The sequence below is a fragment of the Denticeps clupeoides genome, chromosome 9, assembly GCF_900700375.1.
Source record: "Denticeps clupeoides chromosome 9, fDenClu1.1, whole genome shotgun sequence".
NCBI lineage: Eukaryota > Metazoa > Chordata > Actinopteri > Clupeiformes > Denticipitidae > Denticeps > Denticeps clupeoides.
Genome location: NC_041715.1, coordinates 9713752 through 9741595, shown reverse-complemented (window position 1 = coordinate 9741595; position 27844 = coordinate 9713752). Strand labels below are relative to the sequence as shown.

At 40.9% G+C, this 27844-nt stretch overlaps 3 protein-coding genes across 4 annotated transcripts; 1 reads left to right on the top strand and 2 right to left on the bottom strand.

Moving 5' to 3' along the window:
* Nucleotides 1-1242: 1242 nt before the first annotated feature.
* On the bottom strand, nucleotides 1243-20181 carry LOC114796940 (potassium voltage-gated channel subfamily E member 2-like). 2 transcript variants are annotated; one of them, XM_028991470.1, is made up of 3 exons: nucleotides 20069-20181; nucleotides 2434-4148; nucleotides 1243-1838 (listed from the first exon to the last, which is right to left on the bottom strand). In XM_028991470.1, the coding sequence occupies exons 2-3, from the start codon at nucleotides 2635-2637 to the stop codon at nucleotides 1479-1481; spliced, it is 564 nt and encodes a 187-aa protein (XP_028847303.1). In that variant the 5' UTR covers nucleotides 2638-4148; nucleotides 20069-20181; the 3' UTR covers nucleotides 1243-1478. The 2 variants fall into 2 exon arrangements, with proteins under 2 accessions (XP_028847303.1, XP_028847304.1); XM_028991471.1 differs by having other exon boundaries at nucleotides 1243-4148.
* slc5a3b (solute carrier family 5 member 3b) lies at nucleotides 14333-20206 on the bottom strand. The gene is made up of 2 exons (XM_028991469.1): nucleotides 20069-20206; nucleotides 14333-18159 (listed from the first exon to the last, which is right to left on the bottom strand). The coding sequence occupies exon 2, from the start codon at nucleotides 17916-17918 to the stop codon at nucleotides 15801-15803; it is 2118 nt and encodes a 705-aa protein (XP_028847302.1). The 5' UTR covers nucleotides 17919-18159; nucleotides 20069-20206; the 3' UTR covers nucleotides 14333-15800.
* Nucleotides 20207-22098: 1892 nt separating this feature from the next.
* On the top strand, nucleotides 22099-27632 carry atp5po (ATP synthase peripheral stalk subunit OSCP). The gene is made up of 7 exons (XM_028991492.1): nucleotides 22099-22190; nucleotides 22671-22721; nucleotides 22958-23068; nucleotides 23146-23275; nucleotides 25739-25851; nucleotides 27213-27299; nucleotides 27413-27632. Exons 1-7 carry the CDS (start codon nucleotides 22164-22166, stop codon nucleotides 27521-27523), a joined length of 630 nt encoding a protein of 209 aa, XP_028847325.1. The 5' UTR covers nucleotides 22099-22163; the 3' UTR covers nucleotides 27524-27632.
* The last annotated feature ends 212 nt before the right edge of the window (nucleotides 27633-27844 follow it).

Here is a 27844-nt window from a genome sequence, read left to right as displayed (position 1 = left end):
TTTTCTATTCTTCTACCAGTTTCACCCCCATGGTGGTACCACATAAAATCTGCGGATTAATGCCAGTGACCCTATAATTGTCCCCTGTAGACAGTAACGTGATAACGGTTACCCCACCACTCCTATATTTACAGTCTCTCCATCTGGTGCATGTTGGTTGTTCAGCAGGCTTCATGTGTGTGTGTGTGTGTGTGTGTTGCAACATGAAAAAAAATCATATTCTGTAATGCTTATTTCACTGTCAAAATGATTTTCTGGTTCTGGTCTCACAGGTCTGCACCAGCTCTCCTGTTTGTGCCCTGGTTCTAGTCCAAGCTGTTCCATTTCGCTTCCCACATGTATCTGTTACCATAGCAATAACCTTTGGCACACCTGAGGCCAAAATTTGATACAATCTCTCAGATTCAGACTCTTTGCCTCTTTGCCAAGGACACCTGGACAGATACACACAGCAGGGCAAAGAAGGCAACTAATCTAATCCCACAGCGCCCAGACGTCCCGATTAATAACGGAATGTTTTCAGCGTGTGTGTGTGTGTGTGTGTGTGTGTGTGCTTTGCGGCTGGTCTTCTGTCTAAACTGTCAGTGGGCCTCAACAGTCAATTTGCTCAAATAAATAAGTGTATGGGTGTGTGTGTGTGTGTGTGTGTGTGTGCGTGTGTGTGTGTGTGTGTGTGCGTGTGCGTGTGCTAGTGTGGAATAGAGAGAAGCAGACAGGCAGAGAGTCTGGTAATGGCTAAAGAGCACAACCAAGAGGATACTTGGAAAAAAGTCCTTGTTCCTCTGGCACCATATTCCTTCTGCCTTAATTGTTATATAGTTAGTGTAAAAGGTTTTATGCACAATTATGGTGAATAAAATGTATCATGCGAATCTTCGATTAACTGTAGTTGCAAGCATACATTTAGACAGCTGGAAGTGGCTTTGCAGAGTTGCCTTATATGCACACTATTAAAACCTCTAGTGGCACTCTAATGACTTCATGAATAAATAATACGGCTGTCCAAATTAATATGCTAATTGCTGAAATTAATTTACAAATATTTAAGGCAGATAAATTAAGGGCATTAACACAGCTGTGTGGGTCTGACCTATGACACAAATGCAAAGTGCATCCTAGCAAGACACAATCAATACTTTTAATTTCATGGACGATTGAGATGTAAAAAAAAAATTTTTGTGTGTATTTACAGTAATTTCAAATGGAGACCCATGGCTGTAGAGGATCAAACAAAGTGGGCAACAAGCTTGCAGTGTGTCCGCAATGCGTGTCTGGAATCTTTTGCCATGCAGAGAGAGGAAATCAGGTGCAATCAGATGACAATACATTTATTAACTAATATTCCTGAAATTCTGTTTAAACTGCATAGTCACTGAACATATTCCAAAATAATGATGTAGGGTTCAAGTATAACAAAATTATGGTGACACTGACAACAGATTTGCTTTTTTTTTTCCGAGCAGGAGATGTGTAGAGCTTTAGAAGAGCTGGGGTGAGCTGGGGTGGGAGATGACAAGGCTCTGGATGTGGAGCTGGTTCTGAAGTCCAGAGCTCCATGTGCCCTCGATGTAATTGTGGTAGGGGTCGTCAGAGTGCTCTCTCCGCTTGGATTTCACGGTGCTCACCAGAATTGCCACAATGATGAACGCAAACATCCCGATCATGACAGCCAGGTACCAGACAACATTCTGGAAGTTCTCCTCAGCCAGACGGGCATTCAGTTTCTGCTGCGCATCTGTAGAGTTGCTGGTCCAGCTGTTCAGATAGTCATTCAGTGCACGGGTAAGGGTGTCCTCCAGGTGGACCGTCAAATTCGACCAATCAGAAACCATGGTCAGCTGAGGTTGCACACACGTATCAGTAACAGGACTAAAGCCTTTTTCATTAATAGATAACAAGAAACATGGATCTAATTTTCACATAGAATTAATAAAAATGAAATAACTAAATTAACACGAACCCGAAGTTTCAGGTTTGTCAGTGTTCGGCTTTGTGTAAGGAAGCACCAATTGATGGCTCTGTCTGATTTTGAACATTTAAGCAATTTTTCAGTGGCTTTCTCTAGGTTTTGGGTTTAATATAGGTTCTGTACAAGCCTACGTGAAGCGTACATGTTAAATGCCTAAACACATTTTATTATATATACATTTATGTCATAGTGATTTCAGGTTTTATTCATTAATGTAACCAAAATTAAACTAATTTTAACATCATTGCAATTCTCTAATGGAGGAAAAGGCAAATAATCACAATTTTACATTTTCCAAATTGAAAGATACCAGTTTAATCAAGTCCGTGTCCTTTAACTGTCATTGCTTACATGATTATTTGCAACTTAAGGTTAGTTCTATATATGATAGTAATATTTAGTGTAAATCACATATAAAGATAATATCTTAGTTTACTGAAAATGTTTTGTTGTTTTTAACTTACGCATTCAGTTCTGCTTTGTTCCAAAGGAAATGGCAGAGAGGGAAAAAAGCAGCAAGTCCTCAGAACACTGTAGCTCTGAGTTATCAAAGACAAATGTTCCTGTGTGTTAATGTGCATGTATTTGTTCTTGTGGGTTTGGTATGTGTGTGTGTGCCTCCCACCTACTTCTGATGTGCTTGTACCAAAGACTACTCTCAAGGGCATGAGGGTTTTTCTCTGTTAAACAGAGTCTTCAGTGCCATCTAAAGAACTTGACGGCTGGTCCTGAAATTTCTGCTCCTCATCCACACACATACACAAACACATACAATCATGGTGAAAAAAAATTCCTGTTGTTCTAATGTCTGGTCTTTGCAGGCATATGTTGGAATGCATTATTATAATACATTATTATAAACGCATCTCATATCATAGCTGGTGAAGAACAGATTGTTGTTATATTTATATGTTTGTTTGTTCACCCACTTAAAAACAGCATTTTCTTTTTTAAGCATTGGAGATGAATACTTCAGGATAAACATCACTGGTAGGCCGTATGGTGCTATTTCACTTACACCCAGATCTGTTCGTTTCTATAATTTCTCTGAAGTGCCAAATGCCCTGGGATTTGTCCTTGTGCGTTGATTATGTTTATTTTAATAATATAATATAATCCTTAGATTTATTTTGCCATAAACGGGTGCTGCACTGCAAACGTCTGAAAGCCGCCACTAGATGGCAGAATAACTCTTTTAAATATCAGTATTTCTTCGTATACGTATCTGCCAAAAGAGTTGATCCTCTGATCAAATAAAGTTTTTGTTGCCATGATTACTGCAATTTTACACTTGGTCTATGCAGTCTGAAAAGGTCTTTACTGTCATTTCTCTGTATTTTGCATGTTGAGTGGCTGAGGTCACGTGTGAACAGGAGGGGAGGGGAGTGGCCGCTGGGAGGAGTGGCAGGACAGAGAAAGAGGCTGGAATTTTCCACTGGTGTACAATATTTAGCAGAGCCAGTCAAATACTGGTGAAGCCAGAGCAGAGCATTCAGTGAGGTGCCTGAGGAGGAAACACTTCAGGATGAACATAAAAAAAAAAAAAAAAAAAAAAGATGTAAGATCAGCAACAACAAAGGAGAAAACTAATTAGGTTGCAGTTTATAAATATGTATAGAAAATACTAATATAAAAAGCTTTGAATAAGGGGTCTACAATTCACAATGCACTTTGATTAAATTCCAATTTGCTCACTACCACCCAGGGTGGTAGTAGCCTAGTGGGTAAACACACTTGCCTATGACCCAAAGACCCAGGTTCAAATCCCGCTTACTACCATTGTGTCCCTGAGCAAGACTGTCCCTGTAACTACTGGTTGTAAGTCACTCTGGAAAAAAGCATCTGATAAATGCCATAAATGTAAACCTCCTGTTAACAACCTGCTATTGTGAGCTTGGACTGTGAATAAATCTTTTCTTTGTTGTATGAAGACGTATTTGAGAAGAAACAACAACGCCACTTCGAGATCCCCAAAAACCACATGTTTTCATTATGTCTTAATTCTTGACTTCACCCTCTATCACATCCAAACAGAGTGTGAGTGTGGGCCATTTGAATGAGACAGAAGAAGCTGGCATTCAGCCACTAACTGTCAGCAAATGATGTCCTTTTTCTTCATGTTGACTGAAGAAAACAGAAGGAAGAAGCTGTATGACAGTCAGCAGGCTTCCTCCTGGGCCTCAGGGCAAAAGAAGAAAAAGAAGAAGGAAAAACAATGTCATTTAATGTCAGTTTGTATGTGTGAGGCTCATAGATCACTAGTCATAACACAAGAAAGTATCCTCTCGACTACATTTAAGAGCATTAAGCATTAACAATAATAATATCTATGTGCTTATAGGAAATAACTAAATATTTTAATACTATATACATAGTAATGGGGAAAAAATAAAACAGTAATCATGTCATTAACTGCTTAATCCACACTAGGGTCATGGGTGGTGGAGCCCAACCCAAGTCAGGTCACGCACACACCATTCACACACACACACGCACACATATTCATACAGGTTCTCCTCACAGTGCCACCACGCGAACCGATGTAATATAATTCTGTAATATAATATAATTCTAAGCATCAAAGCGAATAAACACTGGCAGCAATGGCTCACAGCAAACATGGTAATTGAGATCTTTTACAAACACTCTGATCCTTTCTTGTCACAGTGTTACACACATACAATACCAGGATACTATTATAGGATTATGTTTCTGCAGCATCCATGTGCCGAACGACACCTACTTGTAATGTACACAACTGTTAATTACCAGTGGCAAAAGGGGCATTCATGTTAAGCTTCATGTACGGTTTAAGAGACCTTAAGGCACTTTCCTTGGCGACTTGCAGTTGCTAGAAATGCTCAAAGCTATTAGTCACTCAAGTTACCTTTTCCAGACTAACGTGTTTCGACATCTGAGTTCCAGGGATGTCTTTGATCAGTGCCATTAATTCCAATGTATGTAAAGGTTAGACATTACATACAAATTACAAAGGATTTTAAAAGTCATTTTAAAGGTCATTTGCCCATCAGGTGGCACAAATGAGTAGCAGGTCCTAATCGCCCATAGGTTCTTTGGTTTTAGAAGCATATGTTGGGGAGTGCACACACTGCATTGTCATTCTTTCCATTTGTGTCTTGTGTTGCCAGACCATGCTTCTTTTCAATTAAAGATGTCTCCTTTACCCAATATGGCTTGACACAAAACAAGCTGTATATCCTTAAACTGTGATGTGTTTCTTCTAGATTATAATGTATACGTCTGTAACAGGGTTGACTAAATGCTAAAACATTTAATTGTATAGACGATTATAGTATATGTAATAACACAGCCTGCCATACAATCTCTAATAACAATATTAGTTCTTGGCTTTGGTTAAAAATGTGTAATTTGGTTTTGCGCCAAAGGTTTGAAGGGAAACATTAAAATGGCACCAATACGGGGAGAGCATGCAAACGCCACACATAGAAATCAAACTCACAATATTGGAGGTGTGATGCCTCATCACTATCTCAATTCCTACTTCCACTGATTAGTCATATAGAAGAGAACCGACATTTAGAAGTAGTGTTGTAAAGTATGATAACCTTTACTCAGTATGAACTCACAGTGTAAATCACATCACAATATTTGGTAATAAAACCAAAAATACCACTACGCAATTTCATGCAGCCTTACCACACCCTATGTTTGTACATGTGTGCCTACACAGGCAGTATTCACATCTTTAAATCAGATCAAACAAAGGCCGAGAATGGAAAAGTTTAAATGGCCTAGTGTATCCTCCTATCAGCCAGTGGATTAACCAGAATCAAAAATAGATTATTGTTTCACTGCGTAAGACCAACCCAGTTCTCTGACCCACACATGAAATATTTGGTTCAGACAAATTAAAATACTTGTGCAACTGGGACCAATATTTGAAATTGACAAAGAAGAATGTTAAACATTGCCAAGCCCTAAGCGGGAGTGGCCACATTTACTAACTGTAGTAAAACTGATTCTGTACAGTCCCTTTGCCTCTATGTATGCACCGGTCTGTGTGTGTGTTGCATTAAAAAAATACACAACAACATCATAAAAGAGGAGGCTCTGGGAATCATCCTAAAGAGATTCAGCTCCCAACTCAGTGCAACCTGCAGATGTCCCTTTGGGAGTGTGTAGGTATGCGGGTGGATGTGCATGTGTATGTGTGCTGCATCCAGGTCTGTCACCTGGGTCACAACACAGCTGTGTCTGATGGATGGTATTGTTGTGAACTTGGGTTTACAACCAGTTCAGAGAAAATTACAGTACAGACATGCCACACCACCCGGTGGAAACTTTTCACAGGCAGTTAACACTAAGGCCAAGCTGCTAATCGGCCCACACCCCTTGTATAATTCCCACACGCACCTTTAATGTCGCTATTTCAGGCTATTTTATTCATAAGATGAAATAAATGCAATCTACATGACATGCTGTTGCAATGATCTCATGAAAGAAAGAGAGTCACACTCATGCTCTGTACATATTATTCATTCCTTTGATTTTTTTTATTTGTAATTTTTATTACATTGAACTCTCTGCTCTCATACATAGTTCTGATTTAAAGTTTAATTCATGATTAAGCAGCACAATTTTTGGTCTCTTTTGTTGTCGTTGTTGTTTGTTTATTTACAGTCCTGGTAGTTCAGATCAGGTCATACCGACAGATAGAATCATAGAGCGGTTTGGCGCGACGAGCGGGAGGGAGGGGCAAGAGGGAGGGACAAGAGGCAGAAAAAGCTGGTGAAAGAGGATGGAATTTTCCACTGACAGGATGCCTAGCAAAGCCAAACTAATATCGGCAAGGCCAACAACATAACAGGCCGTCTTCCCGTGGGCAAATAAACACTTCCCTCATTAAATCTGTCTGTGAGTAATGATGGTGACCTTGATATTACTTTCATTTCTTTCATAGCATTGAACAATTGACAGTCATGAAACCCTGGCTATAGGGTAAAGTGAGTAGGTAAAACTGTAACGTGATGGAGGGCTGCACCAGATCCGCGTTGCATTTGTACACTTTTGGGCAAATTTGTGCATTGAAGGTACCAGGGAGCAGGCAAACGTGCTGAAATGAACCTGCTCAGTCAGGTGTTAATTATTTGACTAAAGGGGCATTTTAGTACATATCACATGGCCTGTCCTGAGGGCAACACACTGAAGTTTAAGAATGTGAAGGTGCACAGCAAAGGGCAGATTATGCAAATGAATGGACAGTGGCATGGCGAAGAGCATGAAGGGTTACGTAAACAATTTTACATGCACCCTGCTATGGGAATGAAAACATGGCAAGGCATTCCTATTGTAATAATATTATGCATATACTGTATATATATATACTGTGCACTTGTGTGAGCGAATGCATGCAGTGATGTGGCATTTAAATTATGCCATAGTTGGCCTATTTAGGCAAAACACCTAGAATAGGTTTAATTTTAATGCAATAATAATGGCACAGGGACATATTGGAGCCTTGAGAGAAGGCATCAGAGTTATTCCACTCATCTACAGACCTATTGCACTTGCCTTGTCGGCTCTCATCTTTTCAGATTCCTGGAGGCAGACTCCCATTAACAGACATCCCGTCTATCCCACCTTACAGCATCCAGAATTCATTCAGTGTCCACAAAGGCAAACTCCAATAGAAAAGGATGGAGCTGGAGAATTTTTAATATTGGCCCATTTTCTAATGCGTGGTCACTCTTACTTTATTTACTGGTATTGGACACAGAGATAAGGCTGCAACAAAAAGAATTAAATTAAATGTCCTTTGTCCTTTAAGGCAGCTAGTCTTAAACAGTGTTTCATGGTATTTTCCAGCACTTTTTCACATGCAGCATTGTACGCTGCCCAGTCCCCAAGGCAGCAAAGCAAACCCAAAACACCGTGCTTCACAGATAGTATGTAGCATCCGCGAGCTGACGGGGGAAGGACAGAAGTGGGACATACCAGGAAACAGGATTTATTTAACACAAACCAAACAGGCACGAGGGCCGAAAACAGTGGAAACAAAGGGGAGAACAAAAATGAACCTGCAGGCGTGTGCCGATTGCCAGGAACTGAAAACAGACATAAGGTAAGTAACAGGGTCCACATAAAATGTCGCCGCGTTGTTCTTCTGCCAAACAAGTCCTTGTAACAAGGCTGCTGTCAGGCAGATTGGCACCAGGTGCGTCTCCAGCCGCACCCAGTCGTGACATAGTATGAGGTTCTTCTTCTGTAAAAACTGTATTTGATCTGCTCTGAGTTCTAATCTAAGATAAAGCTAAGATCTTTGGTTATATATTCATGCTTTAGTTTTCATGAATGCACTTAATATTTCCTGAGATCACCTTAGATAGGCCTGGTTACTACTTGGACGTGACACCACCTGGGAATACCAAAAGTTGTAACCTTTAACTAATAATGAATTTATTTACGTTTTTTAACCTAAGAAGTGCTGGTGCCACCACTTGATAATGGTTAGTATTTGGATGTGAGACTGCCTGGGAGTACTAGGTGCTGTAAGCTTTACTTTAACTTAATTGATGATATGTGTTGTACAATCATTGCACCCCAGAAACGAAAGCAGTCAAATACATTTTTATGATATTCATGGCCACAGTAAGTGTGTGTTAATGTCAGACCACAGCTGTGTATGGAACAATTTATTTCAAATAATGTAGTCATCTCAAATGTCAACTCTCACAAGAACTCGTTAATTCCTACATAACGGCACCTAGTCTGGAAATACATGATATGAATTATACGGATTTGAAGATTCAGCTTTTTGAATGAGCATATATTTTCATAGACACAGCTTTAAAGACATTTTGTGACTCCTAGGAGCTCAGGGGACAATCAGTGGCATGGAAGGGACCACCTGCAGCTGCCTCTCATTAGGAGTGGGTGAATGTAACACATTTTGGTACATTTTGGTTTGTTCCTTTTTTGTTGCTCCTGCCTGTAATGGTGCGTGTGTTATTAAATCACATTCTTTTTCACCATGTTGCGCATTTGCGTTTACACATTTTGCTTGTTCAGATATGTGGAATGTATTTGTCTCTCACATGACTGTATGAAGGCATCATGCAGCATTAACTGGCAGATCTATTGATTCCAGTTTAACCCTACTTTCATGCTGCATTGACTCATATCACACCGATTGTCCCAAAATAATCCTGTTAATCCTCTTCCCACTGTCTCTGAAGCAGTAAATATTCATGGTCTTTACCGTAGAATAAATTCATTATGTGAGGAATTCTGGACACACTGGATGATGGCCATGTATGGAATCCATGGAACAAGTGGAGCTGTGACTACACAACGCTTGATGACATATTTGGTCACGTTAGTGTAGTGTAGCGTAAAGCAGTGTGTATAGGACTGGTGGTAATAACAACATAGTTATTGGTGTTGTCTTCAGTGGTATGAAAATCTATGTGACACATTTACATTCTTCCATAACAGACCAATGGCCTACACTTAATGGGTTCATGGAAAATATCAGAGTGTAATGTATAATTTCTTATCTGTACACAGTTGTTCAGAAGCGTAGACGTCCCCCTGAACTACCACAGTACCTTCACATTTTGTTGTGTGCACTGTGTGCTGTGTTTCACAATGACAATCACTTCATTTTCACTTTTCACCTGTGTGGAAAAGGTCAGCAGTCGGTAATGAAGAGATCAGATCAGGAATGGCTTAGAACGACTCACTCGACCCGAAAGGACCGTATGTATCAGGGCCCAGTTTCTTGGCCGTGGAGGGTATGGGGAGCCCCCTGATGAAATCTCAGACGCTGTCTCCTGGATGGTAGAGGAGGGAAGGACACTGGTGTCAGACTGCCTGTCATTTCATGTGTTCAGTAGTGAGGACAAGTTCCTAGGTGTGTGAGATGTGGCAAATGTGCTGGTTCACCACCAGAATCGGTTCTTCAGCAGTGTGGGTTGGGAACAGTTGATGACCCATGGAGACCTTAAAGGGGGAGAGGCATGTGCCTCTTTTGTTGTGGGCCAGTTCAGCCAGGAATAGGTGCTTTGTCCAGGTGGAGGGACTATCCGAGCATTAGCAATGGACGTATTTTTGCGAGGTGGTCACTCTTCTTCGTGAATCTTAATTTCCACGTGTAGATGAAGATGTAGATGTAGTTAGTTAAATTACATTTCATGGTGCTTTCTTTCCAGATGCCTGGTGAATGTAGACGTTGTCCCAGCCCCCATTGTCCCAGCTCGAGACATTGGTCTCGAGAACTACTTTTAGGGGTGGTGATAGCCTAGTGGGTAACACACTCGCCTATGAACCAGAAGACCCCAGGTTCAAATCCCACTTACAACCATTGTGTCCCTGAGCAAGACACTTAACTCTAAATTGCTCCAGGGGCGACTGTCCCTGTAAATACTGATTGTAAATCGCTGTGGATAAGGGCGTCTGATAAATACTGTAAATGTAAACTACAACACTAATTGTATGTTGGCTTAGAGGTGGTAATTGAAAAGTGGGTAGATAAAGTCTTAATTTAAATTACTTACAGTTCTATATGCATTATGCACCGCAACATAAAGTTCACCAGTATTTGTCAGCATGGCAATATAACCAGATTTCACCATGACTAAAGCAGCTGGAACCAAGTTTTCTTTTACATTGCCCCTGAAAATTCTCATTGGTCTTTCTTTGATCCATGGTCAGGTTTCCATTGCTCACATGTTGGTGCTTTACATGGTGTTCAGGGGTCAGCAACCACTCCACAGAGCACCATATTCCTTCAATATACTTCAATAAATGACAGTCCTTCTGCTGCTTAATAACAGGTACTATTATAAACAGAAGATAAGTGTTATTCACGTCACTTGCCTGAGGTTAGGAAATATGTAGCCAACTGTTGGTGCATCAGTTGTAAACATTTCTTTTCATGGCATTTTCTCATGTCTCACTCCATTCATACGCTCGCACAGAGGTCGCCATGGCAACTCCAGAGGCTCAGTCTCAGTACCAGGGTGTGAATGGTTAGCATGAGGCACGAGGACCACCAGGATCTTGGTAAATTTCCATTCCACAGACCATGGGGGTTGGGTCACATTTTGCCATTACTGCTCTTGTTATTGTCCATTTTGTTCTTGGGGTTAGACAGCGCTGCCATTGTTCTGAGCCACCATGGAGACAGCAGCTTTGTCACAGACTATAGTTCTGACAGGCTGACACAGAGCCCCTGTAAAACACACAAGGACTCTTGCACAACCTACCAATATATTTACAAATTCCCCTGTGCTTGTGGCAAGGAGAAAGAAATATCTTTTCACACATCAGCAAGTTTCCGCTGGGGCACAGAGTGTGAAACTACCGGTGCGAATGATTCACCATCTTTCCTTCAGGTGCGACACTTTGACTTCTAAATACCCCCCTCTGTGGCCATAATGTAACAAGACAGAGTCAGCTGACAAGACAATCTGACCTTGCCAAAGCTCCTGCTTTTAATTCAACAAATGATTAATTATACATGATTTCATTTCTGTTGTCCAAATGTATTTAACTATTTTTGCATTGCCCTCTATCAAATAGTGCTAAAGCTGACATATGCACATTTCATTCACGAATGCTGTCCGGTGCCTATCATATTGCATAACCCCCCCCCCAGTCTCTTGTACCTATATACGGTGTATGTAGTGTTTTTTTTATCTTGTTTTCTTGCATATTTGTGGTCTTGCCAGTTAATTTCAATGTCCAAGTGTACAATGACAATAAAAATTCTTGAATGTAGCATAACAAATCTAGGGAGCTATACTCTTTACTTCCTCACTAAATCTCTCATTAGGTCATTGGCAGTCTAACAACAGTCAGAAAAAAATCTGTCCTATCAATTTGTAAAGTAACCCTGTGTAAAAAAAAAGGATAAGCAAAGATAAACAAAGAGCTGACAGATTGGTCCCCCAGTCATTTGGAGACGCTAACCCAGTGGTTGTGGTAGTAGCCTGGTAGGAAATAAACTTATGAACCAGAAGACCACAAATTCCCAGGTTCAAACCCCACTTACTACCATTGTGTCCCTGAGCAAGACACTTAACCCTGAGTGTGTCCAGGGGGACTCTGTCCCTGTAACTACTGATTGTAAGTTTCTCTAGATAAGGGCATCTGGTAAATGATGTAAATGTTGTAGATGGCTATTTGGAGTCAGCAGATGGGGGAACTTTGGTGAACACTTTCAGGTTTTTTCAATAGAGTATAAATTCCCAAATGTCAAAATTACTTGCACACTACACCTGCAAGGGTAAAAAATCAGAGCAAAAATTCACAAGGACAGTCTTTCAGCCATAACAATGGACAAATATTGGCTTACAGGGCCAGTATTTTTCCACAGGATACCTTCATGTGCAACATTCAGCAAGACAACTACAGAGAAAGACAGCACTGCACCGGTTTACATTAGCCAAAGCGCTATGTTAAGAAAACAGATAAAACCAGAATATCACACCATTCCAAAAATGTCCCGACACTTTTCTAGATGAGGTGTTTGTGTTTTGGCACCATCAAAACTTGAATCATTCTGAGCTCTGATTGGTGGCTTGTGTTACTGATGAGAAGTCCTAGAAACCCAATTTAAATCTCTACTGTAAAAAAAAAACAAACAGTGTGATGGCATTGGAGCGTAGGATATTATTGTGTGGCCAAGGCATAGTAGTGATACAACTACTCTGCTTTTCTCTGTTGCCAGTGCAGGTCTCAATAGCAGTGTGCACAGTTTAATTTGGTAGAAGTATCATATGTACATAATGTTGCAATAAATTATGGTTATAAAAACATGAATATTTCTGAATCATTTGTGAATTGGCACAGTTTCCCAGAAATATCACTGTGTTATTTCTTATGAAAAAAGTTGTCAATGCCACTGGGGAGATTGGATAAGATATTGATGCAGAAGAAGGCTTCATGAGAAGTCAGCTGAAGATGACAAAAGGTTCACAACAATGCAGATGCTGTATCCATCCATTTTAAATAGAATACAATAAGAGGACAAACAGGCAGCACTCTATCCTGAGAACCTCATGCAGCTTCTTCTTCAATAAAAGCATATGTTGTACAATTTACCAATTGAACAATTTCCAATTAACCCTTCGACCTCACTTCAATACGACTATGCAAAGCATATTAAGTTGAACATTATGTGCATTGCGTGGCACCTAAATTGCAGGTTTGTGTCCAGCAAAGCTACTGCATAGATTTTGAATAATGCAAAAAAAAAAAAGCAAGGAGCTGAGCGGGTGGGGATGAGTGAGGCAGGAGCCAAGTTTCAATTCAGTGATGAAAAATAATTGAAAATCCATACACAGAGAAGGCATGATACTTCCTCATTCATGAGTCCACAAGCAGCCAGTAGTGGAAAACTACTAAGCCAAACTAGAGCACTTGAGAGAACAACACTGAGTGGGTGTATGTCAGAAATGGCATCAGAACATGAGACGTAATTTTCCAGCCTTGTGATGAACAGTGGCTTAGCTGGCCACAGAAAGCTTCTTCATCTGAAGGACATGGACATGATGGACATGGACAGCAGCCAGTGATTAAAAGCCTTACTTATGTGTGAGTACACACATGTATCAACATGTGACATAAACAAACCATAAAACTCCAAAATGGCAAAAGCTGAAAGAATTATATGACAGTTTTAAAACTATAAATGTCGCACAGTAGTAAAAAAAAACTACCTTAATTCCCTGTATCTGCAGAAAATAAATTTATTACAATTCATATTGGTGTTATTATTATCTGCAACCTAGAACATTATTTTCAATTATTTTTGGTCAACAGAGTTTAAAATGAGATGAGCCAGATTACTGACAGTTGTCACTTTTAAGACCACGCCTCTCAATATGTCACATGCACAAACATAATTAAATATTGCTTGTGTATTTATTTATGTAAATCCTGTGGGAGCACTTGACCTTTCATTACTGAACAAATCCCTCACTTAGCACTTCACTCAAATATTTGACTCAACAGGGAGTCCCACAACAGAACACTGAACCTGAGCTAACCAAGCATCATTAAAGTGAAAGTGACTCCTCCAACATCTAATAATGCACATTTTTTAACATTATTGTGGGTACATTTTTGGAAAAGGTAATCATCAGTGTCTACCTCACAAGCTTACAGCTTCTATAATTCAGCTATAATTGAGTTACTTTATGTGTGTTTATATATGTATATTTAATTTATAAACTGGTCTGTGTACAGTATTCATTTGAACACCAATAATCTTCAAATAGATAAAGAAAATCTCTTTTTTTTCTGAATACCTGGCTTATGGTGTTTTAGCCAGTTTGATAAAAAAAAATACTACTACTTATAATAATACACAGAAGCAAGTGTTATTATTTTTATTGCATCGTCTTCTTGTACAGACAAATAAACAGGTAGAAAAATATGTCATTTTCTGGAATTCATTCATATACCATAAATATAAAACCTTCAACCAAACAGACCCACGAACAGAACACTCCAGTTTACATGGGCTTGTTTGCCTACTGGTTAGAACAGGAAGCTGAGAGCCCAATATATATATATATATATATATATATATGCAGACATGTGACTAATACAAGCACTTTGTCAAGCCTACATCTAAAAAAAACTTCTCTAATAAATGTAAATAAATAAAGTAACCACACCTTTTCAGAAAGGCCATTAGATAAATATATTTAATGACAATCACCGGCTCTTACAAAATAATTTAAAAAGACTTCTGCTTCAAAAACAGTGCATTTAATAGTACAGGCAGTGGAACCAGCCTGTCTGGGCTCCTTAATGTAGAAAAAAAGTTTGCACAGCAATGGCAATGAAACATCCCAACCTCAGATGATCCATTTTGGTATGTTTGAATATTCACACAACTATATTAGACAGGTTATTAAACAGGCCTTCTTTTTCCTGTTGTAATGAAATACGATGTCATCTGCAAGTAGTGCCTAAAATTGTGAATTTTATTTCTTTCATGGAGAAAGTACTCAGATTTGCCTCTAACTGAGACATTGGATATCAAGTTTCTGATACTTAATGTTTTACTTTTTTATTTCACAAAAGATTTTTGATATGTATGTGCTGCCAAAGTATGGCATGTTTGCTTTTTTAACCCATTGTGCCCCTCTTTCAGCATGTTCTCCTGCTTTATGAAAAGGCTTTTTGTTGGCTTCTTGGTCACAGTCTTAATGCCTGCAATGTAAGTAGAAAGTGCTTGAAAATATAACATTACAATACTGATCTATGACTAGACAGCATTACAGACACCCCCCAAAAAAGAAATCCCCCAAAAAAATACATATATGTATTGCAAAAAGCCTAGAAAATTTGCACAAAAATACTCAGTGACTTGCTAATGACAGTAAAGCCCCAATGTAATGCATAACCACCACCTTAACATCAAAATGAAAAGGCCAAAACAGAAAACCGGATTATAGTTTACAGAGATGGACCTCTTGGTCATTCAAGACAAAACAGAGGAGTGCATTCAATGAATAAGACAAGTTTTAACACAAACACTTTTCTGGGAAAAAATATAATGTAACAATATAAATTCTACAGAACCCTATATGATCATCAACATAAAGAGCTTAAGGAATAACAAAGAATAAGAATGCGTATAATTTTGTACACAGTTCCTCTTTCAACAAAAGAAAGTCACTTCAGGATTCATACTGTATGTGCTCTCAAAGTCCCTTAGAGAAAGCTACAAACACACTGTAAATATTACAGACTTGTAATAGCTTGTAATAACAAAACTATGAATACATATGTGCTGTGGTCAAAGAAGTCCTGACATCCAATAGCAGCACATTTATAAAGAGAAATAAACGAACATGAAAACCCCCACAGAGCACACTAAGACGAGGCCCGTGTTGAGTAGGGCTTTGGTTTTGGGAGATTCATAGAGCATTTCCATGATAACTTCAGTCTCTTCTTCTGCCACCTTTGGCTGAGCTCCTGCTTCCTGATCCTTGCAACCACAAATCCACTCAAATACACGACCACACAAACCTGCTCCTCTGCTATGACTTCTCTCTTTACTCGGGATGTCTGAGCGGCCATTCCAATAAGAATCCACAGGTGGGTTTGGTTCAGAGCTCGGAGTCACAGGATCATTGGGTGGCATGAGCAGCTTGATGTCGGCCCCATCGAGGAGCTTCTCTTTCTGCATGTCTGGAGGCAACTCCTTGTGAACATTAGCATTGCCATTGCAATGGACCGGGCTCTTGTTAAGCTCACAGCCCTCCTCGCGATCTCTGACAGGCAAACCTTCAACTTTGGGAAGTCCCCAGACTGTGGTATTGTGAACTTTTTCTTTACATGGAGGAGGAGTGCATAGGCTGACACCCATGGCTACCAGTCCTGAGATCCAAAACAGCCCAGCTGCCACATACATGTAGTGAACATGTGTAATAAATGCTGGGCGGTCATCTGGCTGATCACAGCGTGGTTCGCGGTAGATAAAACCAATGATTAAGCGCATGGTACCCAGGAAAAAGCCTGTCATACCACCCCAGAAGGCACCAGTCTCATTGCAACGTTTTGAGAACACGCCTAAGAGGAATAAGGCAGCAATGGGTGGCGTGAGATAGCCCGCCATTTCCTGGATGTACAGGTACATCTGACCCCCTTGCATCTCGATAATCACAGGAACCCAAGCAATGCTCACGGCCACCATGAGAACCACAAACAGGCGTCCGACCACCACAAGTTCCCGTGAAGTCGAACACTTGCGTACCAGCTTGTAGATATCCAAGGTAAAGATGGTGCTCGCACTGTTAAAAATGGAATCCAGATCACTCATGAGAGCAGCAATCATGACCGCCATCATCAGTCCCCTCAGGCCTACTGGCATCACGTTCATCACTAGACGGGGATAGGCAATATTTGAGCAGCCTGCCTGACTACCACACACCTCCATGCAGTGCTCTGGACTGATGCACACAAGTTCATTTGGGAACAGGATTCGGGAGATCATTCCAGGAATTACAATGATGAACATTGGAAGGATCTTGAGAAATCCTGCCATGAGGGTTGATCCTTTGGCATGGGCAATGTTTTTTGCAGCAAGCACTCTCTGGACGATTACTTGGTCAGCACACCAGTACCAGATTGATGCAGGGGTCTGTCCCAGTAGGAAACCTGGCCAGGGAATGTCTTCGTCCAGGGGACCCCGAAGAATCTTGAGAGAATTCGGTTTTGGATTGATCCGGCAACTGTTGGTATAGGTGAAGTTGTTACTTGCCAGGATAGCCGTGACATTCGGAACCGCCAGCATATACTTTTCACGCACCCCATCCAGGCCACCAACCTTCACCAGGCTAATAATTGTCAGACTCAATGCACCGCCAATCATCAGAATGGCCTGGAGCGTGTCCGTATAAATAACAGCCACCAGGCCACCTGTAACAGTAAGCAATGCAGTCATGCCAATAAGAATGATGATTGACAGGTACAAGTTCCACCCCAAGGACTCCTGTATGAACAATGCTCCGGCGTACAAGTCCACGGACAGTTTGGTGAAGATGTAAAGCAAAAGTGAGAGTGCGGCAAAGTACACCTTCAGCCTCTTGCCCCCGTAACGCTTGGAGAGGTAATCTGGCATCGTGTACACTCCCGAGTGGATGTAGACCGGAATGAAGACCCATCCCAATAGCTGCAAGAGCAGGAGAGCATTAAACTCCCACGCACCCACAGCAAATCCGCTGGCAGCTCCAGATCCCGCCAGGCCAATGAAGTGCTCACTGCCAATGTTGCTAACAAACAGTGATGCGCCGATGACTGCCCAGTTCATGGAACGTCCTGCAAGGAAGTAGCCACTTACGGTACTCCGATTGGCCTTCCACATGGCAAACAAGCCAATGCCAAGAACCAAGATGAAGTACAGTGCTACAACAGCAATGTCCACGGACTCCATAGATGGACCCATCTTTAAAAAAAATGTAATGTTATCCCAGATTTAACTGGATATGCAGTCAATTAAAATGGTTCAGAATAAAAATTTAAATATCCTTTGTTGTTGTCGTCTCCTTGATACGTCAATGCAGGTGATGTCCTTTCGGCAGATATCAAGATCTGTGGCAAAGTAATCCACTGGTATTTTGAAGATGCACAGTGGATTTTTGTGGAAGAATGTATCACTTGAGAAGACTAGGGTACAATGTATGTTCCTGAAAGATAGTAAAAGGGAAAAAAGATTTTTTTTTCTTTAAAAAGCCATATATTTATTAAACAGGGGCAAATATACAGAACTTAATATGGTAACGTGGTAAAATTTTATTTGTTTAAATATTTCCACGATTATATGGGAGTTGTACTAAGCAAAAAAAGCAATAAAGCTGTCCACACTAGAACAGAACTCTTTAAATCATTATTTATTCTTTTAGCAATTTTTCTATTTACACTTTATAATTTTTTTCATGGAAGAACAGAGACACTTTTAAAAGAGTTTGAATGGTATTGAATGGTAACGTATACACACTAACAGAGTGGTTTGGCCAACATTTATTGCCTGCCATGCATGTATGAGGAACTGTTCGAAACTGAGGTTCCTTCACTTTGGCTTATTTTCAAGAACAGAACATAATACATTCACACACATTTCAGCTAAAATATGAACTTTGTGTACTGTGAGTCGGTAGCTCAAACAATTCAACCAACCACTTCACCACCCCCCAACATCCAGGGTTCCAATTTTAAAACGTTACTACTCCACTAGCCCATAATCTTGTAAACAACTACAATAAGATAATCATGTAATATTAAAACGTTACTACTCCACCAGCCCTTATTCTTGTAAACAACTACAATAATAATCATGTAATATTAAAACGTTACTACTCCACCAGCCCTTAATCTAGTAAACTACAATAACATCATGTAATATTAAAACGTTATTACTCCACCAGCCCTTAACCTAGTAAACTACAATAACATCATGTAATATTAAAACGTTATTACTCCACCAGCCCTTAACCTAGTAAACTACAATAACATCATGTAATATTAAAACGTTACTACTCCACCAGCCCTTATTCTTGTAAACAACTACAATAATAATCATGTAATATTAAAACGTTACTACTCCACCAGCCCTTAATCTAGTAAACTACAATAACATCATGTAATATTAAAATGTTATTACTCCACCAGCCCTTAACCTAGTAAACTACAATAACATCATGTAATATTAAAACGTTACTACTCCACCAGCCCTTAATCTAGTAAACTACAATAACATCATGTAATATTAAAACGTTACTACTCCACCAGCCCTTAATCTAGTAAACTACAATAACATCATGTAATATTAAAACGTTCTTACTCCACCAGCCCTTAACCTAGTAAACTACAATAACATCATGTAATATTGAAACGTTACTACTCCACCAGCCCTTAATCTAGTAAACTACAATAACATCATGTAATATTAAAACGTTACTACTCCACCAGCCCTTAATCTAGTAAACTACAATAATAATCATGTAATATTAAAACGTTACTACTCCACCAGCCCTTAATGTAGTAAACTACAATAACATCATGTAATATTAAAACGTTATTAAACTACAATACGTTATGTAAACTACAATAAAACATCCACGTTTCCCAATGACAAGAAGACGGGGAAACGCTGCAGTTTCCAGCAGTCAAATAAAATGCAAACATTTGTCCCGCATCTAACCCATGCAGTGCCGCTCAGGGTCAAGTCTCTCTAACCCGGTGGCGTTCTACTGGGACCCGGCGAACGTTCTAGAAAGGCCCGTGGAAAACTACCGCCGCCGCCTATTAAAACCTGCCCGTAATCCCACGAGTTACATGACGGAGGCGACATTAAAGTTGCGATTCTAGGTGGTCGCGAGTAGAAGATGGGAGTAAAGGAAGAGACGGGAAAATAAAAGGCGGAAAGTTGCGGGGGTTGGGCTGCGACGCGACGCGGATGAATGGGGCTCCGACGCAGTTTAACCATGTGGCATGAAACTCGACTGCGGATAACCAAAAAGGGAAATTATCTTTAATATAACAGTTATCCTTAAAAATTAAAAAAAAACTGCAGGGATGCTAAATTACGATACTCACCATAGGCAAGCATGCAGGTTAGCTATGAGCTACAACACGTAGCAGGGCGCGTTCGCGCTGCTTCGTCGTCAAAGCGTGGACGGCCGTCTCCTTTACTCACGCCGAGCTGTGATAAAATAAACTCGCGAATGCGGGAGGGCCGCGCCGACTGTGCGTGGCTGTAACCTTTGCATTCTTCGTGGCCAGCTTTTTATAGACACCGCGTCGACTCGCCGTGAACACGCCCAGCAAGAAAAGTGACTCGTGAACACGCCCATCGTCAGATCCTCCGCGGCGCCCGGAAGGCACTGCGGTACCGGCCAATTCTCAAATAATACCTAACCTGACGTTTGTTAGTGTTTTTTTTTAACCTTTCCCCTATTTTATTATCACACATGCTTTTTTCCCCTATATTTAATAGTTAATTTAATTTACCAATGTCCGTTAATATGTTATTTTTTATTATGATTCCTTTGCTTTCTTTATATTCTTCTACACGTAATCCGTGCGTGTTTGTAAGGCATTGCGTCTACTCAATTTGAGTTTTATAACGTGCGAGAAACGTCTCTTTCCTTCTAATTAAGTCAGAGCAACGGATTAATCCTCTTTAATTTTGCGCTAATGCAGAACAGCCTGGAATTTTACAACTTCTGTCTATCAAGTACGTTGCAGTTCTCTGCATCTCTGCCAGAAACACGCAGTGAAAAGCTTAACGTTTTAAACCCTGGCGCACGCTTAGTGTGAGCATGTTTTCAAGCTCACCCAGACAGAATGTTTTTTCCAAAATATCCCCCGATCTGCCACCCACATCCACGAACTGATACTAAACAGGAGAAGCCAGGGTCCGGACCGGTCCTGAAAGTCCTGCTCTGAGGGTGGTGAGATTATGCAGATGAAACATTGAGAAGTGACATCATGGACACATCAGACACTGTGTTTCTCTCAGCGAACCATCTTCATGTGATCAATAATATCTCAACTACATGACAGAAAGCGTCCTGTGGCCTGAATCTCCAGGGTCTCTTAAGTAAAACGAAGGCTTCGGTGTTGACTCATGTAAATGAGGCCACTTGGCGGGTGGCTGCCTGGGGCTTAACAGTTGCACCTACAGGGAGTTTTTAAATGAGGCATAGCAAATAAATAGTCTGAAACGGACTTGGTAGATTTCCATGCAGTGCAAGTAATGTCGTCTCTTTTCAAGGATACATACAGTTTGGTTGCTTCCACGGATATAATGAGACATTGTGCCATAGCAAAACACAAGCAGCACAGAACAAGATGCTGTAACATAAAGCAAACAGCATAGAAGTGAAGTGATTGTTTTGTCATTGTGATACAATGCAGAGCACAACACACTGTGACACAACGAAATGTGTCCTCTGCTTTTAAGCATCACCCTTGGTGAGCAGTGGGCAGCCATGACAGGCACCCGGGAAGCAGTGTGTGGACAGTGCTTTGCTCAAGGTCACCTTACAGGGCCGCTTCCTTATTAACTAAGCCACCACTGCCACTTAGGGTAAATTTACTGAACTTTTTGTGGTGTTGTGCTTGCCATTAAATATTTTTGAAATGTTTTGGCATGCACACTGTTTATTTGGCAACAATGAATAGTGAATGAATGGCAACAATGAGTGCAATGAATTAGTGTGAAAGGTACAGCTTATTTGTTAATAGCTAAACTTGCTGAACTAGTCTATCTGGTATCCAAAGCAATCGAATACAAAAGCTTTAAAATTAAAATTTAACTGAGATATGTAGCACGTGATTCTTGGTTGAGACATTCATTTAGGCAACAATGGCAACAATGATTTTTGGAGGAGGTACAATTAAATAAATTATTTAATGCTTTAATGCTCATGCTTTAATTGCTTCATTAATTGTAAAAAAAAACATAATACATTGTTAAAAGGCATCTACTCCACTCACTCAAATCCCATCGTTCAATGTGAATGTCCACGTAAACTTAGAAATCCTCTTTAAAAAATAGTAACTACAAGTAATAACTACTGTAATTAATAACTACATCTCCCAGGTGCCCATGCGGCTACGTAGACGTATTAATTGTGCGACCATCGCGCATGCGCAAGTGTTTTGACCTACACAGTCGCAGGAGAAAATGGCAGCGGCAGGTCTGGGACAGCAGGTATGACATTCGGAAATATTTTCTGGTTTTCGCTGTAAAATGTCGTGATACGCCCTTGTGTCTGACGTTAAGTCTTTTCTCGCTTTGAGAGACTCTTTCAGTCCTCATAATTGTGTGTATTTTGATCAGAAATTGCGCTACGAGACCGCGTTCGTCTCAGCTACTTATTGACGGTGCGCTGAACGGCCCCTTGAATTAGTTCAGAACAAGACATGCAATGGAAGTTCGAACCACTTTAGTTGCGTAACCGTAGATATTCCGTAGGTAACAGCGTTTACTTGACGCTGGGATCTGTGAGTATCTGAAATGGCCGAAGCGCGACCTGGAGTACATTTTCAGCTGTGCTACATGCCGGTTGAAGGTTTATTTTTGTATTTCTGTAATTCCTGGTCTCATCTTGCGGTTTATTCACTCAATCCCGAGTGGTGTGGTGTGTGTGGTTTATTTTATATATAATATTTGCTCTTTCTTGTCCCTTAGGTGCGCCAGCTCAGCACATCGGTCATCCGACCAGTAGCGAAGTTGGTTAAGGTAAGTTATTCTAAGTTACACTGTTAATTCCCCCCACAGAAACTAAATCAGAATGATTAGTTTTGACTACTAAAACAAATGGATCTTTGTTGGTTCATGTGTAGGTCGGTGATGGCAAGTTGCATGTCTGGAAAAATTCTCTCACGTTCTAGCTTAACTGTTCTTAGTTGCCGCACGCACGTCACCCAACACCATCTTTATCTGTGCTTAACACTTTCCCGGTTGTCTGTCCGCAGCCGCCTATCCAGGTGTACGGCGTGGAAGGTCGATATGCTACTGCGTTGTTTTCTGCAGCCAGCAAGCAGAAGAAGCTGGACCAGGTGGAGCAAGAGCTGGGGCGTGTGGCTGTGAGTTCTTCTTTTAATTTTCTAACATCAACCTCCTGCCTTTTGTTGGAAACCGACACGTTTCTCGTTCCCCACAGCGCCTGATTAAAGACCCCAAATTGTCTGGCGTTGTGATGAACCCCCATGTCAAGCGCAACATCAAGCAGAAGACCTTCACTGATGCCCTCACCAAGGAAAAGCTCTCCCCCATTACCATCAACCTCATCAGTAAGTTGAGCAATGCAATGGCATGTTATTAGCTTGTTCGTTTAATAAATTATCTATCTATTATTGTTGTTATGGTCATGCTGACTTTTTTTTTTTTTGGTGTACAATGGACTGCTTCTCACTGAAAGTATCTAGTTTATATTTACACTGTCACCTTACTGCATCTGTTGTGCTGATTTGTTTGGCTGGGTAGGATTTTTTTTGCTCTTATATAGGTTGAAGTGGTCCCATAATGCTGTATCTGAAGTCTTTTTCTGAAAAATTAGCCGTGGTGCAGAATTGCAGCAACTTTTATCCAGTCCCACAATGAGATTTACCCAGGACGCATAGTTTTGGTGTCTGTAGCTCTAAATTGTAATGAGGAGGAGAGCGGCCTATAGAAGTTGAGGGGGCATTTGCTGAAATTACGTCATCAACACCATTTATAAACCACAATATTTGGTGCAGACAGGAAGTCGTGTCAGTGTTTTCCCAGAAAAAAAAATTAACTTAACTAAAAAATACATCTGTGCTCATTTTTACATCCAATCATAGAGAAACTGCAATGCTTCATTTTAGAATTCAGTTTAAAACCTTTTGCTAATTTTTAAGGCCATAAATGGACAGGCCTTACATAACAGGTCTTTCATACTTTTTCAGCCAACTCCTAGATTCTTGAGCTCTTGAGACCTCCACATCCCCTGATCTCGCCTTGAGCAGAAGGGTAACAGACCCTTCGCAATTGCAGCCTGTGGAACCAGCTACCTCTTGACATTCAATTTTTCCCCTAACATCTTTGCTTTTAAATACAGGCTTAAAACTCATCTGTTCGCTTTAGCTTTTCCAGACCTTTAAAGTTTTTACTCTTCATATATTTTAATGTTGTTTTCTTCAGACGTTCAGATTTAAAAGGTTTTTTTTTTTTTTTTTATTCAGCCTTCCCATATTTTACAATTTTATAGCTTTTACTCTCCAACTACATTTACATTTACAGCATTTACCTGACGCCCTTATCCAGAGCGACTTACAATTAGTAGTTACAGGGATAATCCCCCGCCTGGGGTCACTTAGGGTTAAGTGACCTTGATGAGCGATCTTACCAAGTGACTTGGAAAGGATCCACCTCTACCTCATGTAGACTCTCCACTGGTGTCCCTCAAGGCTCGGTGCTAGGTCCTCTCCTTTTCTCCCTCTACACGAGAACACTTGGTGAGGTCATTTCCTCACATGGTTTATCCTACCACTGCTATGCTGACGACACACAACTCCTCTTCTCCTTTCCTCCCTCTGATCTTCATGCTGCTTCCAAAATCTCTGCATGTCTAACAGACATCTCGTCTTGGATGACAGCCCATCACCTCCAACTCAATCCCACCAAAACGGAACTAATATTCATTCCAGCAGATTCTTCACCACATCAGGATCTTGCTATTTACCCAGACAACTTGCAGCTCTCTCCTTCTACAACAGCCCGCAACCTTGGCGTAACAATAGACAACCAACTCTCCTTCTCAACTCACATCAGCAATCTTTCCCGCTCATGTAGATTCCTTCTCTACAATATCAAACGAATCCGCCCTTACCTGTCAACCCAGGCCACCCAACTACTGGTTCAGTCCTTAGTAATCTCACGACTGGACTACTGTAACTCCCTTCTAGGTGGTCTACCACTATGTACCATCCGACCTCTACAACTACTACAAAATGCAGCAGCACGACTGATCTTCAACCTTCCCAAATTCTCCCACACCACCCCTCTGCTACGTTCCCTCCACTGGCTCCCAGTAGCTGCACGCATCAGGTTCAAAATACTGATGCTGGCCTACAAAGCCAAACATGGAGCAGCACCATCCTACCTCACAGCCCTTATTACACCTCGCACTGCACCTCGTAAACTCCGAGCCTCCAGTACTGCTCGCCTGGTCCCTCCATCTCTGAAGGTAAAAGGAAAACATTCATCTAGACTCTTCTCTGTCTTGGCCCCTCGGTGGTGGAATGAACTTCCCCTCGAGGTCAGAACAGCTCAGTCACTGAGCACCTTCAAACGACAGCTCAAGACCTTCCTCTTTAAAGAATATTTAGATTAAATTGTGTTGTCGAACTTTGTTGTTGAACTTTGTGTACAGAATCTACAACAGAGTGAATTAAGTAGATGTATTCATAGTTGGGGTCCTAGTGAAGCAGAACTGATGACTTCATCGATGGTAACTTGAAAGCACGTTGTAAGTCGCTCTGGATAAGGGCGTCTGCCAAATGCCATAAATGTAAATGTAAAGTGTCTTGCTCAGGGACACAATGGTAGTAAGCGGGATTTGAACCTGGGTCTTCTGGTTCATAGACGAGTGTGTTACCCACTAGGCTACTACCACCCTGGTAGTATATTACTATATTACTTTATACTTCTTGTGCGGTGGACCTGCGGTTAAACGACTCCAGAAATAAAGTAGACTTGATTGTGTTAACTTGCTGTTCTCTTCCGGTTAGATGTTCTGGCGGAAAATGGCCGCTTGACCCTGACCCCTGATGTCATCACCGCTTTTAGCAAGATGATGAGCGCTCATCGTGGAGAGGTTACCTGCACGGTCACCACTGCACAGGTATGTTTGCTTTCTCTGTCTTGTTTTTGTTTTTTTGTCACAAATTATTCTGTTAATGTTTACTTGCGATCTTCAGAAAGCTCCTCACCGTGATTTTTGGTTGACTGTGTCACAAAAGCTAAGGTGGTAAAGTTAAAGAACTTGTACTCCTCTTGGTGGAATTCCCAGGACTTCTTATTTCAGAATATCCACAGTCTATGAAGGTCAGCAAGTGATGCAGCCAGGTCTCTTGGTTTTGGGTTGGTTGTGTGTTATCAGGGTGAAATTCATTTTTTCATTTACAGCATTTATCAGACGCCCTTATCCAGAGCGACTTACAATCAGTAGTTACAGGGACAGTCCCCCCCTGGAGCAACGTAGGGTTAAGTGTCTTGCTCAGGGACACAATGGTAGTAAGTGGGATTTGATCCTGGGTCTTCTGGTTCATAGACAAATGTGTTACCCACTAGGCTAATACCACCCTACGTCAATGAGACGTGACAGAACAGCCCTCTAGATGCTGCTGTAAATATGTCCTGGTCAATAGGTCCCGTTTAGGGAATCCTTGTTTTAAATTATTTTGGTCTGAGAGCAGTATTGATTACTGATTAGTAGCACCATGCTCCTTTTTCACTGTGCAGTAGAGGCGTGAAAAAAAAAAAAAAGTCACTGGTATCTCGATTCGATTACGATGCCTTTGTGTTGATGTCACATGGTCACATGATGTTTTCAAATACAAGACAGACTAGCCTGCTTTTATTCTGTTGGTCGTACAAAAATACGTCACGGCACGCTGCATTCAAAGTTACAGAAATTAAGAAAAAACTTCAACTTTGATCGCGGTGCATGCGTAAGTCCACTAAGTGGCGGGCCGCGCAGCACAAAACTCTTACTCGGACTGGCGCTGTGCTCAGATCAGGACACCACGGTCACCACCGGCACCACTTTTTAACAAGAATTTTTATGTTGGCGTCAGAAAATCACCAAACCACGTCATCATCATGTAATCGATTATTTTCTGCACCGCGTCGATGCAGAATAGTCAACATCTGCATTGCGAAGCATCGACTATACGACTAATTTCAACACCCCTACTGTGCTGGCACCACAGCTTTCACATCCCAAGTCACCTCACTTGCACTGCCTGCTCCTTATGACCTGGCTGCATCTTGTTTTGGTGCCAGTTCCGAGTCATTTTGGGAAGTTTTTACTCTGGTCGCTCACACGCATCTAGTCCTTTTCATCTGTAGTGTGTACTGTACTGTGCAGCTTATACAGAGCAGAGGAATACGCACCAATTTCTCACACGTTCTATCTTGCTCTGATGTTAGATTTGTTGGGTTTATGAGTGTGTGTGTTTTTTATTTTTTATTTTATTTTAGCCTCTAGATGAAGCGAATCTGTCAGAACTGAAGGTTGCTCTGAATGGTTTCTTAGCAAAGGGAGAAACCATCAAGCTCGAAACTAAGGTAGGCATATTTTTTATGTGCATTAATCATAAATCATATGTGCTGCATACTTAAACAACATGGAAGAAGGATTTATGGTGTGACCAGGTTATGTCTCCTCTTCTTCACCTTAGTCTGACCCGGCAATCCTTGGTGGCATGATAGTCAGCATTGGGGACAAATATGCGGACATGTCCACAAAGACCAAGATTCAGAAGCTGACCAAGCTCATCAGGGACACCTAAGTCCTATGGACTCATCAGAACCCGAGCAGAAGAAGAATTGCTATGTGTCCCTCAGCTGTCAAGCTGTTACTGTCATCTTCATAATAAATATTCTTTAACATGTGGAAAACTGTACATGCTTGTTTACTGCCGTTGTTTAGTATACAATTTTATAATCACATTACACAAGTACATAAATCATCTCTTCAATGTGGAGGTTCTCGTTTATTTCTGACTTAACCAAGCGATGTACAGCATTGGATAAATGTCAGTGGGGTACCATGCGCCTGCCCACATAAAATGTTTTTATAGTAAAAGTACAGATCCTCTCTCTGAACGTCC